A 13,053-nucleotide genomic window follows, 5' to 3' on the forward strand; every position below is an offset into this window, starting at 1 on the left:
ATCAATGCTATAAGTGTAGCTACCAGTTTGGCCGCCAATTTTGGTTTCATTCCTTTAGGTCGCACGCTCAATCCTCTTTGAGACGCACCTTTTTTTTCACACCTAAGGTGTTTTTGGTTAGATAATCCTTGTATAGTACTTATCTAAGTAATGTATATCTAACTACTTCTATGTAATCATGAAGATTTGCTGATATATAATTTACGCATATTGTGTAGTTATGGAAAAACATTTATAATGTATTTAATTGATCTGTATACCGTATCAAGGTTCTCTGTATACCGTATCAAGATTCTCTGTATACCGTATTAAGGTTCTCTGTATCTACGTAATGTCCTCTTATATTTCCTTCTCCTAAAGAAGAAGAAAGATCTCCAACATATCAAAAACCCTTGAGCTTATGACTTTCAGTCATAATACATTACGTTGTTATAAAGAGGTATTTCTATCGCATCTAATTGTTTTATGTGTAGTAATAGAGACATAATCATGTCGTATGTAAGTACTGCATGTGTAATTATAGACATGTTGATATCATATCTAGGCATTCTGTGTATATTGATAGAGAGATCTTTATGTTGTATCCAAGTAATCTTTGGGAAATTATAGACATGCTAATATTGTATCTAAGTGCTTGTATCTAAGTGTTAATATTGTATCTAAGAGCACTATGTGTAGTTATAGACATGCTTATATCGTGTCTAAGTATTCTATATATAGACAGATAGACATGTTAATATTGTATCTAAGGGCTCTATGTTTAGACAGATAGACATGTTAATATTGTATCTAAGGGCTCTATGTTTAGACAGGTAGACATGTTAATATTGTATCTAAGTACTCTATGTGTAGTTAGAGACATGCTTACATCGTATTTAAGTGTTACGATCGTCAACTTTATTAGGTTGTACTTATACCTATCAGAAGCTGGTTCTTACCAATGTAAACATAACAAATTGATGTTTATCACTATATCACAGAAGCAACTAGAGGACACTAATTTCTACAAGAAGCTCTCAGATGATTCTGCAATCGGTTTATTAAAACTATAACTGATAAACGTAAAGAAGATCTCCAAAACAATAAAATTAACAAAGAAACCTTTCAATATTTGAAACCCAGATAAGCTTTTACTGGTAGAGTTTATCTCCTTCCCAAAATACAGAAACCAAACAATCCTGGCCAACCCACAATTTATTACATAAAAATGGCTACTGAAAAGCTGTCCGCTTTTGTTAACCAACATATAAAATGTATTCCCTGTACCTTCCTTTCTTACATAAAGGATACTACTCAATTTCTTAACATCATAGAAGATATTAATACCAACGGACAGTTACCACCTAACAGCCTTCTTTACACCATGGATATTTCTTCCTTCTATACTAATATTCCACATGATGACGGACTAGAAACTCTAAAGTCCACATTAAATCTTTCTAACCAATCAGAATCTGAAACAGTAACTGATCTTGCCAGCCTTGTGTTAACTCTGAACAACTTCGAATTCAATAACGCACATTATTTTCAGGTTAACGGTACTGCAATGGGTACCAAAATGGCTCCCAATTATGCCAACATTTTTATGGGTCGTATTGAAAGCCAGCTTTTACAACTAAGCCCTGTAAAACCTCATACATGGAAATGTTACATAAATGACATATTTTTCATTTAGATAGCCGGTCTTAAATCACTTAAAGAATTTATTTCATATGCAAACTCCCTTTACAAAACAGTCAAGTTTAACTTTGATTACTCGCCTATCTAAATTATCTTTCTTGACGTCACTGTCTTTATAAATGACGGAATTTTACACACTGACTCGTAAAAAACCTACAGACAGTCCACAATACCTTCACTACAAAAGCTGTCACACCGCTCACACTAAACAGAACATTACCTACAGTCAAGTTCTTAGAATAAAGAAAATATGCTTAGATGAAACAGACTACAGAAAACACACCAAGGATCTAAAACAAACCATGTTACAAAGAGGATATAAAGATACCAAAATCGACAGACAGATCGAAAAGGCTAACAACACTCAGCGGAAAAACATCCTAAATCAGAGCAATACAAAAGTTTCAAATACGATTCCTGTTATTATTACCTGTCACTTTAAACTTAGAAAAGATTCACGAATTCTGAAAACACACTTTTATCTTCTACAACTTAACGATCGCCTTAAACAGATATTTCCTGAAGTTCCAGTTGTCTCCTTCCGAAAAAACAGAACTCTAAAAGATACCCTTGTTCACACAAAAATGAACTATATCCCACCAAAAAAGGGTTGTAATCCATGCAATAAAACTCCTTGTCAAACCCGCAAGTTCATAAAAAACACTGACTCATTTTCTGACAAAAACAACCAAAGAAACTTTAAAATTTTCCAAAGAATTCATTTGTGGAACACAAAACATCATTTACCTTATACAATGTAAAAAGTGCAATCAACAATATGTAGGACATACACAAACTACAACATTAAAAACAGTTCACAGTCTTTCATATATATATATATATATATCCAATTAATCGGGAAATACTCTTTTCTCTGTTCCACCTTTACTGTTCAGGGTTCAAACCATTAAGTTTACAAATTTTTACTCTTCCTTTCATATGGACAATCAAACATTCACACATCATTTTATCGTAGATGAATGGATTTTGAGTTCGTATCTATATACAATATATATTAGTTTTAGTCAGAACAAGGTTACAGGCTGACCCTAATAACTCAAGCACGAGATGCATTTTGATGTCCACTCGCTGGTCTATAACTTACTGTAAAATTAAACTCCTGTTGTAACAGACTACGTTAACGTAGTTTTCTGTTTTCATTTTTCATTCTGTACAACCAGGTTTAAGGGTTACGGTCCGTTTCCACGACAAATGCTTTACCCTAACAGAAAAGGTCTTAACCTGTCAAGCCACCATACGATTGTCAAGCACTTTCTTTTTTTTTAGCGGTGACTAAAGCATTCTTGTGTGCTAGTAATTTTTCTTAAATATATCATGGGATGTTCCATGCCATTCTCACTTATTTGACTAACCACCATTATCCTTATAACTGTATCGGAAGCATCAGGTTGCACAGTGGTGGCTAATGTATCCTTATAGCTTTGTAAAATGTTTTGCTTTTTTACATAGCGCCTCCTTTAACCCTAAAAGCCCTCTCACTGGCCTCATTCCACACAACATGTTTTGGTTCTAATTTACAGGTTAACACTGTGAGTGGGGCTGCTATTTCCACAGACCCGGGAACAAACTTCCTCTCATACCCTACCATCCTAAGAAAAGATCTAACTTCTTTCTTTGTCGTAGGTTTCACCCAATCCTTAATAGTTTTTACGTTTATTTTTACATGGAAAAATCAATCCATTACCAACAATGTGACTTACATACTTTATGAAGTCTACCCTAAGCCCTTATTTACCTGGTTTTGCTGTTGAGCCTGCTTTACTCAACGTGTCTAGTACTTCCTTCAACACTCTTAGGTGCTCATCTCAATTATTAACGTGTATGCCCATGCCATCTATTCAAGCTGTGACTGACATAAGCCCCATAAGACGTTATCCATCAACCTCTGAACAGTGGTGAAATGTTGTTTTTATTTGATTTTTTTCTCTATCCCTTATTAGCTGTTTTTTGAATTTTTAAAATTTTGTGGTGTGTGAGATACCTCCAACATCTATATTTATATTAATAGGTCATAATTCTGTTGTAGCTTGGGGGATTTCTCAATATGCAAATGAGAACAATAGACAATATCATATCACAGTTCTTCAGAACTCTCCTGTATCATCACCCATGGTCTTAATTGTCCCATTTACTCTCTCACACACCCATTTGTTTGGGGTCTACAAATACTAGAGTGTTTCATTTTTACTCTTGTTGCCTTCCACAATTCTTGGATTAGTGTCGATTGAAAATTGCTGTCTAAATCTAATAAGAATTATTCAGAAAAATCCAACCCGCGGGAATATCACTGTCATATTTCGCGCTATTTTCTCTGCATCTATAGAATCTAGTGCTATTACTTCTACATATTTAGTGCTAGAATCAACCACTGTCAGAATATATTGATTCCCTTTGTCTGTTACTGGAAGCGGTCTGATAATGTCAGTACTAATGGAATTAAATGGTTCACTAATAACTCGTAAAAGAACCATTGTTTTTTTTTATTTTCATATCATATTTACCAGCAAGCTGACATGTCGGATAAATAACTCATTACATAAGTCTATATATCTCCAAATAAAACCGCTCATTAGTAGCTTTTACTGATTTTATCATTCGTTTTAGCTACGCCTAAATGTCCAGCCAACGTTGCATCATATCCTAACTCTAATACTGTCTGTCTAAATTCCTTTGGGGGTACTATTTGGTCCCTATCATCTATTTCATCATTTCCATTACATTTACGCCACAACACGCCTTCCCGCCAGTAATAATAATTTTGCCTGAGTTAAGTTCCGGTTCCTCTACCACGGCTTCACTGCGGCATTTATCCAAACAGTCATTTAATTATTTGTTCTCTATCCATATTCCATATTGTAAGAGTAGTTACAAGTCCTCATTATTTGTATTATTTATTTGATGAGTTATTTCTTCACTAACTTCTATCCCTGTTTCAAAGTTTTCTCTAATCTCATTTGCAATGTGGCTACTTTAGTTACGTGTTGCCACTGCTGCTGGTGTATTTTGCAACTCACCTCATTATCAAACAAAACTGGATGTGGGATACCATCCGCCACCCTACGACTATTTCACTTCAAAAGTTCGATATTTCAATGTGACTTTAGCTGGTGATACAGTATACCAAGCCTCTCCTGCTGTGGTGCTAAACATAATTTACTTTAATATATCACCTGTGAATTGATTATCTTTCACTAACTCTTTCCTCATCAGAGTTTTCGAACCTCAAGTATCACTTAACACATTTATGGCTTGCCTATTTATTATCACTTCTTCCAAATATTTATTTGAAATTTTCTCTCTGTCATCAATACAACACATTACATTCTTCCTTCTTTCCACAATTTTCTGATTCTGTCTGGTCAAATATCAAACAATTTGGCGGAGGATTTTTAATTTCTCTCCTATTTACAAAATCACTCCGCGGAAAAAAAAATATATTATAATACTCGGAAAGCGCTGATCCACTTTTATTTGTTTGCGGTAAGTAGTTATGCTAGCTTGATGTTCATCTACTTTGTTTCCTCATCACTACATATTGATCCACTGACTCTTGTGAGTTCGCTGGCCTCCTGTCGTTTAATCTTTTAACCATATTACTAACTGTGTTGGTAATTTTGTCGAAATTTGCTCTTGCAACATAAAACCTAAAATTTTGTCAACGTCTTCAGTAAAGTTAGATTAGCGTTTCTCAAATGGTGGGTTGCGACCCCCTTATATATATATATATTTGAGTCCTCGTGATGTCTGAGAGGTGCACATATCAACTTTGTTATGAATTAAGAAACATCAATATTTTTTTTCATCCTTGTAGAGATAATAGGAGTCGCGACGATCAAAACCTAGACGCGGCTAAGAAAGAATTAGTTAGATCCTTTGATCCATTGAACTAGCAACGCATGCAGCCTTCTTCCAAACTCTTTTGCCCTTTTTTCTAACTTGCTGAGTTTCCTGTAATAAGTCTCCGGACTCAACTCATATAATGATAATAAGGCCCCAACAACACCTCGCCGACGGAAGTTGTTGCAGTAATTTTTTTTAACAGGTTGGTTTTTTACGGTGCGGAGTTGCTAGCCCTGCCCCCAACCCTCGCCCTTTCTCATCCTGGACTTGGGACCAGGCAATGTTGGTGGCATCCCTGCCGGGGAACGAACCCGGTACCTTTGGATTAGAAATCCAATGCGCTATCCGCTGCGCTATAGGGACACGTACTTAACTTATACGTCTCTAAAATAGCTTATTTCACTACATCATACTTTAATTAATCTGCGCTCCCAGTCTTATTATATGTTGCTAAAGCTTTTTTAAGTAACGCAGTAAGTAGTTTTCTCACCATATCCTGTGGTTGACATTCCTGTGCTCTCGCTAATTTTTAAAAAAACACAAAAATACGTCTACATCGCTTTCGCAAAATTTAGGCAACTACACATGGATGCTTCTTTCATGCATTTCAGTCTTATCACCAGAATTATCCTGCTTTCCACTCATCATTAACTCAAATTTTCTCTGCTTATGCATATCTTCTAACTCTAGCTCTAAACCTTTTTCTCAGCTTCTACTTCCAGGCGTTTGATCTCAGTATGCAAGCGTTTCTTTTCCAACTGTATATTAACAAGTGCTAAACCTGTTACCATGATAACTCGCGAACACCACTCGTTCAAGGTTAGAAAAATAATGTATTGTCACTTCCGCCTCAGATAAAGCTTCACGTATCTCTTTTTTTTTTTCAATTGCTACTACATGTCATACCAAAATCTCTACATCTCTTTACCAACTAACTTTTTATCAGAGATTTCCTATTCCCATCCATGCTAATGTTAATTCTCTACTCTTAAACAATGAGCCATGCAATTTATAACCAGTGAGAACTAACTGAACCACCATAAAAGACAAAACAGGCAAAGCTTACTCTCTTTCCCGATTTCACTACTTCATCCAGTTGACTTACCTCTTCATCTTTGGATAATGTGGTTTCAATTTCAAATTCTTCTTTTGTTGTCGGGTTTCGATTCCTAACGAATTGATGAATCCCACTTCTGACACCACTTTGTTACGATCGTGCTTTACTTGCTCTTCGATTTCTCGTCTTATCTTTATCAACTTTATTTACGTCGTACTTATTCCTATAAGAATTTGAATCACACCAATATAACATAACAAACTGGTCTTTATTGATGATAATCAATAACATATCGATTTAGAAATAGATTTTTTTCTTAATAGCAACATAGTACCCTCTTTATCCGCCTCTTTCGGTTTATCCTTTCTCTCTTATATCTCCCGTTTGTTTTTCTTTCTTTCGTTGAACTCCTGTTTTTTATATTCCTTCCTCAAACCCACGCCAACTCGGCTCATTTCTTTTTAATCTTGCACCTGTTTTACGTATATGTAATGATAGAGACATGCTTATATCGTTTCTATGTTTTCTGTATGTATCTATACAGACATGTTCATATCATATATAAGTACTCATTTTGTATTTCCTATTAATTCTGATATTTTAACGAAGAATACATTAATAACAGCCTCGAAGTCACATCAGTCTTTGTATTATTAGCGGCATTAAAAGTCACAACCCACTCTCGCCACAAGTAATACATATCAGTATAATGAAAAGTCACTACCCAATATTACCACAAGTAATACCTTCTCAGAGGCATTAAAAGTCACAATCCACTCTCGCCACAAGTAATACATATCACTAGAATGAAAAGTCACTACCCAATATTACCACAAGTAATACCTTCTCAGAGGCATTAAAAGACACAACCCACTCTCACCACAGCCATACTTATCACAGAAATTCAAAGTTACAACCCACTCACACCAATGTAATACTTATCAGAGGCATTAAAATCCACAACCCATTCTTACCACAAGTAATGCCTTATCAGCGACATTAAAAGTCACAACCCACTTTCCCCCAAGTAATATTATTCAGAGGAATTAAAAGTCACAATCCACTCACACCACTAGTAATGCCTTATTAGCGGCATTAACAATTAAATCACTCCCACTTTTAGTAATATTTTATCAGAGGCATTAAAAGTCACAACCCACTCTTACCAAAAGTAATACTTATCACAGGAATTAAAAGTCACAACCCACGCTCACCGCAAGTAATACCTTCTCAGAGGCATTAAATGTCACAACCCACTCTCACCACAAGTAATACCTTATCAGTGGCATTAAAAGTCAGAATCCACTACCGCTTCAAATAATACTTATCAGATGAATTAAAAGTCACAAGTCAATCTTGCCACAAGTAATTCTTGATCAACTGTATTAAAATTATGACCCATTCCCATCACAAATAATAGCTTATCATAATAACCTAGAGTAATGGTATGACTAGTAAATAACTTCAAACAATGCATTAAGAAAGGTAACCATTAAGAATAATAACCTAGAATAATGATATGACTAGTCGATAACTTCAAACAATGCATTAAGGAAGATAAGCATTAGGAATAATAACCTAGAATAATGATATGACTAGTCGATAACTTCAAACAATGCATTACGGAAGGTAAGCATTAGGACTAATAACCTAGAATAATGATATGACTAGTCGATAACTTCAAACAATGCATTAAGGAAGATAAGCATTAGGAATAATAACCTAGAATAATGGTATGACTAGTCGATAACTTTAAACAATGCATTAAGGAAGATAAGCATTAGGAATAATAACCTAGAATAATAATATGACTAGTAAATAACTAAAAACAGTGGTTAAGAAAGGTAAGCATTAAGAATAATAACCTAGAATAATGATATGACTAGTCGATAACTTCAAACAGTGGTTAAGAAAGGTAAGCATTAGAATAATAACCTAGAATAATGATATGACTAGTTGATAACTTCAAACAATACATTAAGGAAGGTAAGCATTAGGAATAATAACCTAGAATAATGATATGACTAGTTGATAACTTCAAACAATACATTAAGGAAGGTAAACATTAGGAATAATAACCTAGAAAATAACTTCAAACAGTGGTTAAGAAAGGTAAGCATTAAGATATCTCAACAAAGGCATTAAAAATCACAACCTATTTCCACCAAAAACAATACCTTATCAGAGGCATTAACCCACTCTCACCACAAGTAATACCTTATCAGAGGCATTCAAAGTCACGACCCACTTTCAACAAGAGTGATACCTTATCAGAGGCATGAAAGTCATGACCTAATCCTACCTACATCATCAACGGTATTAATAATCAACCTACTTCTACTGCAATCAATACCTTTCCAAACGTATTAGATACCACAAGTAAACCGTATAATCTCGGCCACTCCTACAAGTAGTCCCTTATCAACAGTATTCCCAATAACCAAGCCTTTTTTCACATTTTCTAAACCTCGTTTATTAGTCTCGCTTGTATTGTTTTCAGTTAATTGAATTATACTTGAAACAAAGGCTGTAATATTGAAAATGAATAACTTTCTCTGTGCGATTTGACGCAGTATCTCCATGTAAATTATCAAATTAATCATCCCGTCAAAGAATTCGAGATTTAGAACATCAGTATTGTTCAGTAAAAGCTCTAATATTGGCGTATATATAGTTATACCTTTCATAACCATAGCAACGATGTTCATCCTATATTAAAGCTCTGAATATTATTATGCCTGCCAGTTTATTATGAAGAGATCGAATATAAAGAAGAACATAATGTTTTCCAGTTCTCCTGCCAGGTATTATATTAAAATCGATTACATGTAATATAGTTATAGTTTGTTTTTTTTTAATTTCGCGCAAAGCTACACGAGGTCTATCTGCGCTAGCCGTCCCTAATTTAGCAGTGTAAGACTAGAGGGAAGGCAGCTAGTCATCACCACCCACCACCAACTCTTGGACTATTCTTTCACCAACGAATAGTGGGATTGACCGTCACATTATAGCACCCCCACGGCTGAAAGGGCGAGCATATTTGGTGTGACGGGGATTCGAACTCGCGACCCACAGATTGCGAGTCGATCGCCCTAACCACCTGGCCATGCCGGGCCTATAGTTATAGATTACTAAGAGTTATTTAACAAGAAACACCTAATTGTATCAGCGTCTAACTTACAAAACTTTGCTTGCGCTTTATTGAAACATCGGTATATAAAAAGGAGTTTTACGTATTTGGTGCCCCTAGGTGGCATAAACGATCTCAGATTTAAATAGTACCATTAACATTTTGACTGCTGTTTATTTTACTGTCAGTAAGATATCTTCATTACAGTACACGAGAAACTCGAGTTCCTGCTCTTCTGTTTTCAAGTCACAGAAATCTTTGATTCGAATTTGAAACTTTTGAATCATTTTTTCGTTTTATGAGTTCAACAGTTTAGCATCAACACTTACACGTTTTTTTAGGTGTGTGTGTGTGTTTTTCTGCGCATAACACGTTGTTGTTTTTTGCTGTTGTTGCTGTTTTGTTTTTGCCAGAAACTACTGAACACATTTTTTTTTTTTTGCACATGAGGGATCGTTTTCAAAGAAATAGAGTAATAATATTTTGAGCTGGTAAAAAACAAAATAAAGATCCATTTAAAGTTTCGCCTGTGTAGTCACTTTTTTGGCACCACTATGTGGTTATACAGAGAAAACATTGTAAGAAATTAACGAACATTCCCTTCCTCTATGGGTATGAGAGAGTATCCCGAACTTAGTTGCACAAGTCATCTCATCTCATAATTATTGCTTTTTTCTTTCCTTTTATGCATTCAAGAGTAAAAAGTCATTAGGTAAAGACAACAAACAAAATTTTAAAAACATAAGATTTATTTTAACGTGCACTTCTATTTACAGTCTCGAAGATATCAGTTCCATCAGCAGTGGAAACAACGACATTCTAGTGGACTTCAGCGACTACCAGATGGGGTCTTCAGTGAGTTCAGAGACGAAAGGGTGCAATAATTTAAAACAAACACAACGTGATGAACCTCCATTTAAGAGTGTTCTGTCATCTAGAGATTCCAGTGAAAGGCCAAGTAGCGTTGGGAAAGAAATGATGTTCACGCAAGGAGCACTTCAAGTGGCACAGCGACTAACGTCAAGAAGACTGACAACTCAATGCAGACAGAATCCAGCGCCTTCCATCAAATGTCTTCTAGCGCTTGGAAACGTTACACGCAACAGTCTCGGAGTGCAGAAGGAACACTGGGTCACGACCGGGTTCGAAACAGAGACATTGAAGCTGATAGAAGCAGAGGAAGAAAGTATCTCACCATCAACAGAAAGAATGATACCTACAATGAACTTTTTGATAAATACAGCAGCTGCGATGAACAAAAGTCCAAGCAAAAGATTCTGACTGCCAGCTCTGAAGAAACTAAACAACCTGATTTGATTGATCATGATTATTCTGGTTATCAAAGTGGCAAGATTACCAGTCATAAAGTTTCTTCAGAGCGCTTGTCGCAACATTATGAAGACATGCGAAAGTTTCAAAGTTCCCGGTCATCAGCCGTCTCTGGACTTACTTTAGGACAAAGTAAGAGGCCGGCAAGTACTCCGAGTGTTTTATCTAAAGATAGAGAAAACATTTATAATTCCAGAGATCAAGGATCCAATAGCTGGAAGAAGAATTATTTTGATAAGGTGATGGGAGGATACCAAATAAATGAATCTAGTCGGTTCGGTAGTTTTGGTGGAAGTATTACAAGTACTCAGTCTTTGAATATTCCTAAAACCGGTCTTCTTTCTTACAAACTAGATGCAGTTTGTAAAGGGAGTAAAGAAAAGACAACAGAGAATGTTTCCGCCTATACAGATACCATTGTAAATGATCAATACTTGTTTGGTTCACCAACACACTCTGACAGATTTGAAACAATATCCAAAAATTATGCTTTCATGTCATCGACTTTAAGCCTACGTGAACCTGAGCATAGAGGCAGTCGAAGTGCTGTTTCAACGCCTTCTTCAGACAACGTCATGATGTCTTGGATCCAGCCTTCAACGAAAGAACGCTCTCCAAATCCACCAAGATTATCGTCTCGAATAAAGCACGGCGAAGGGGACACTAGAAACCAATCGTTTACTTCGATAGAAAACCCTTGCGCTTGGATCCGCTACAGTGAAGGTGCGACTGCTGGGTCAGTGCGTTCTGGAGCAATTTCACGAAACTTGAGTAGTGATGGTCAGATTGAAGACGAGTTTATGAAACCTTTATCAACTAGAGTCCCTAACCAGGTAAATTCATTAAATATCGCCAAACATCATCTTGTTATCTGGGATCTAAAATCAGGTAAATTCACTAAGTATCATCGTACATCATCATTGTCATCTGGAATCAATAATGAGAAAAATTCATTAACTACAACCATACATCATCCTTGTCATCTGTGATCTAAAATCAGGTAAATTTATTAAGTATCATCATACGTCATTCTTGTCATCTGGAATCCATAACTAGAGAAATTCGTTAACTTTTACCACACATCATCGTTGTCCTCTGGAATCTGTAATGAGGAAAATTCATTAACTATCACTATGCGTCATTCTTGTCGTCTGGAAGCCATGGTGAATGAAATTTACTAATTATCTATATATCCTTATAATATAGGCTTCACAGTTATATCATGGCATATTTTAAAAACACGTGCTATATATATATATAGTTTTCTGAGTTATCATCATATTTTGGCACTTTTCAAAACCTCAGAAAATTGGTAATTGGAAGAGAGTTAGTAATACAATATAAGACAAATAATACATTTTGTTTCTAATTTTATTAACATATGAACATTAATTATAGTTCCATGTAAACTGGGAAATATTTTATAAATATTACACCATTTTATTGAATTAAAACAAAAAGTTATTTACCTTTTATTAGTCTTAACTCTCTTAACAATCTTTAACTTTGGTTAATTTTCAATTATTACGTCGAGCAAACTTTCAACAGCATTATGTCGGTAATATTTTGTATGGTCTTTATGATATAATAATTTTTTCACTTTTATCATGAGCCAGCAACTTTTATTTGTAGGATTCTCCACGATCCTCTCTCCTACTTGCGCCAATCAGCCATTCAGCCCAGTCTCTTAGTGATCGGTATGCTAGCACTATTTGTGCTTACACGGGAGGTTCTTCATCTAAAATTCTGAACAAGAATGACGAAAGTAAGTATAGATGACCTGTGATTAGAAGATCCTTAATGTCGTGATCCAAAAAGGATCACTAGAGTTTAGGACTTTTTTTTTATAGTTTCGGATCCTGATTTTAATTGTATACAATTCAATTTTGATTTTACAAACACTTATTTTGTACATCTACTATTGAACAAGATTAATAACCTCAAACATTGAACAAACTAATTAGTATTAGGTCGTCAAGAAATTAATGTCGCGTTT

At 35.2% G+C, this 13,053-nt stretch overlaps 2 protein-coding genes and 1 non-coding gene across 3 annotated transcripts in view; 2 read left to right on the plus strand and 1 right to left on the minus strand.

Annotated features, from left to right (window-relative positions):
- LOC106462463 overlaps nt 1–10,612 on the plus strand; it is an 84,830-nt gene extending 74,218 nt beyond the window's left edge. The window contains exon 8 of the mRNA XM_022389735.1: nt 10,505–10,612. Coding sequence (XP_022245443.1) covers nt 10,505–10,612 — 108 coding nt within the window. The remainder of the gene's footprint in view (nt 1–10,504) is intronic.
- Nucleotides 5,832–5,904, minus strand: Trnar-ucu. The gene has a single exon. It is a non-coding gene; the product is annotated as a tRNA-Arg (tRNA).
- A 27-nt stretch (nt 10,613–10,639) lies between the features above and the next one.
- The window catches only part of LOC106462464 (neuron navigator 3-like), a gene marked incomplete at its 3' end in the record, with an annotated part of 58,044 nt that continues 55,630 nt past the window's right edge, over nt 10,640–13,053 (plus strand). Inside the window, exons 1-2 of the mRNA XM_013922390.2 lie at nt 10,640–11,890; nt 12,690–12,822. Of these exons, the coding sequence (XP_013777844.2) occupies nt 10,769–11,890; nt 12,690–12,822 (1,255 nt within the window). The remainder of the gene's footprint in view (nt 11,891–12,689; nt 12,823–13,053) is intronic.

This window comes from Limulus polyphemus, unplaced genomic scaffold (genome assembly GCF_000517525.1).
Source record: "Limulus polyphemus unplaced genomic scaffold, Limulus_polyphemus-2.1.2 Scaffold1174, whole genome shotgun sequence".
Lineage (NCBI taxonomy): Eukaryota > Metazoa > Arthropoda > Merostomata > Xiphosura > Limulidae > Limulus > Limulus polyphemus.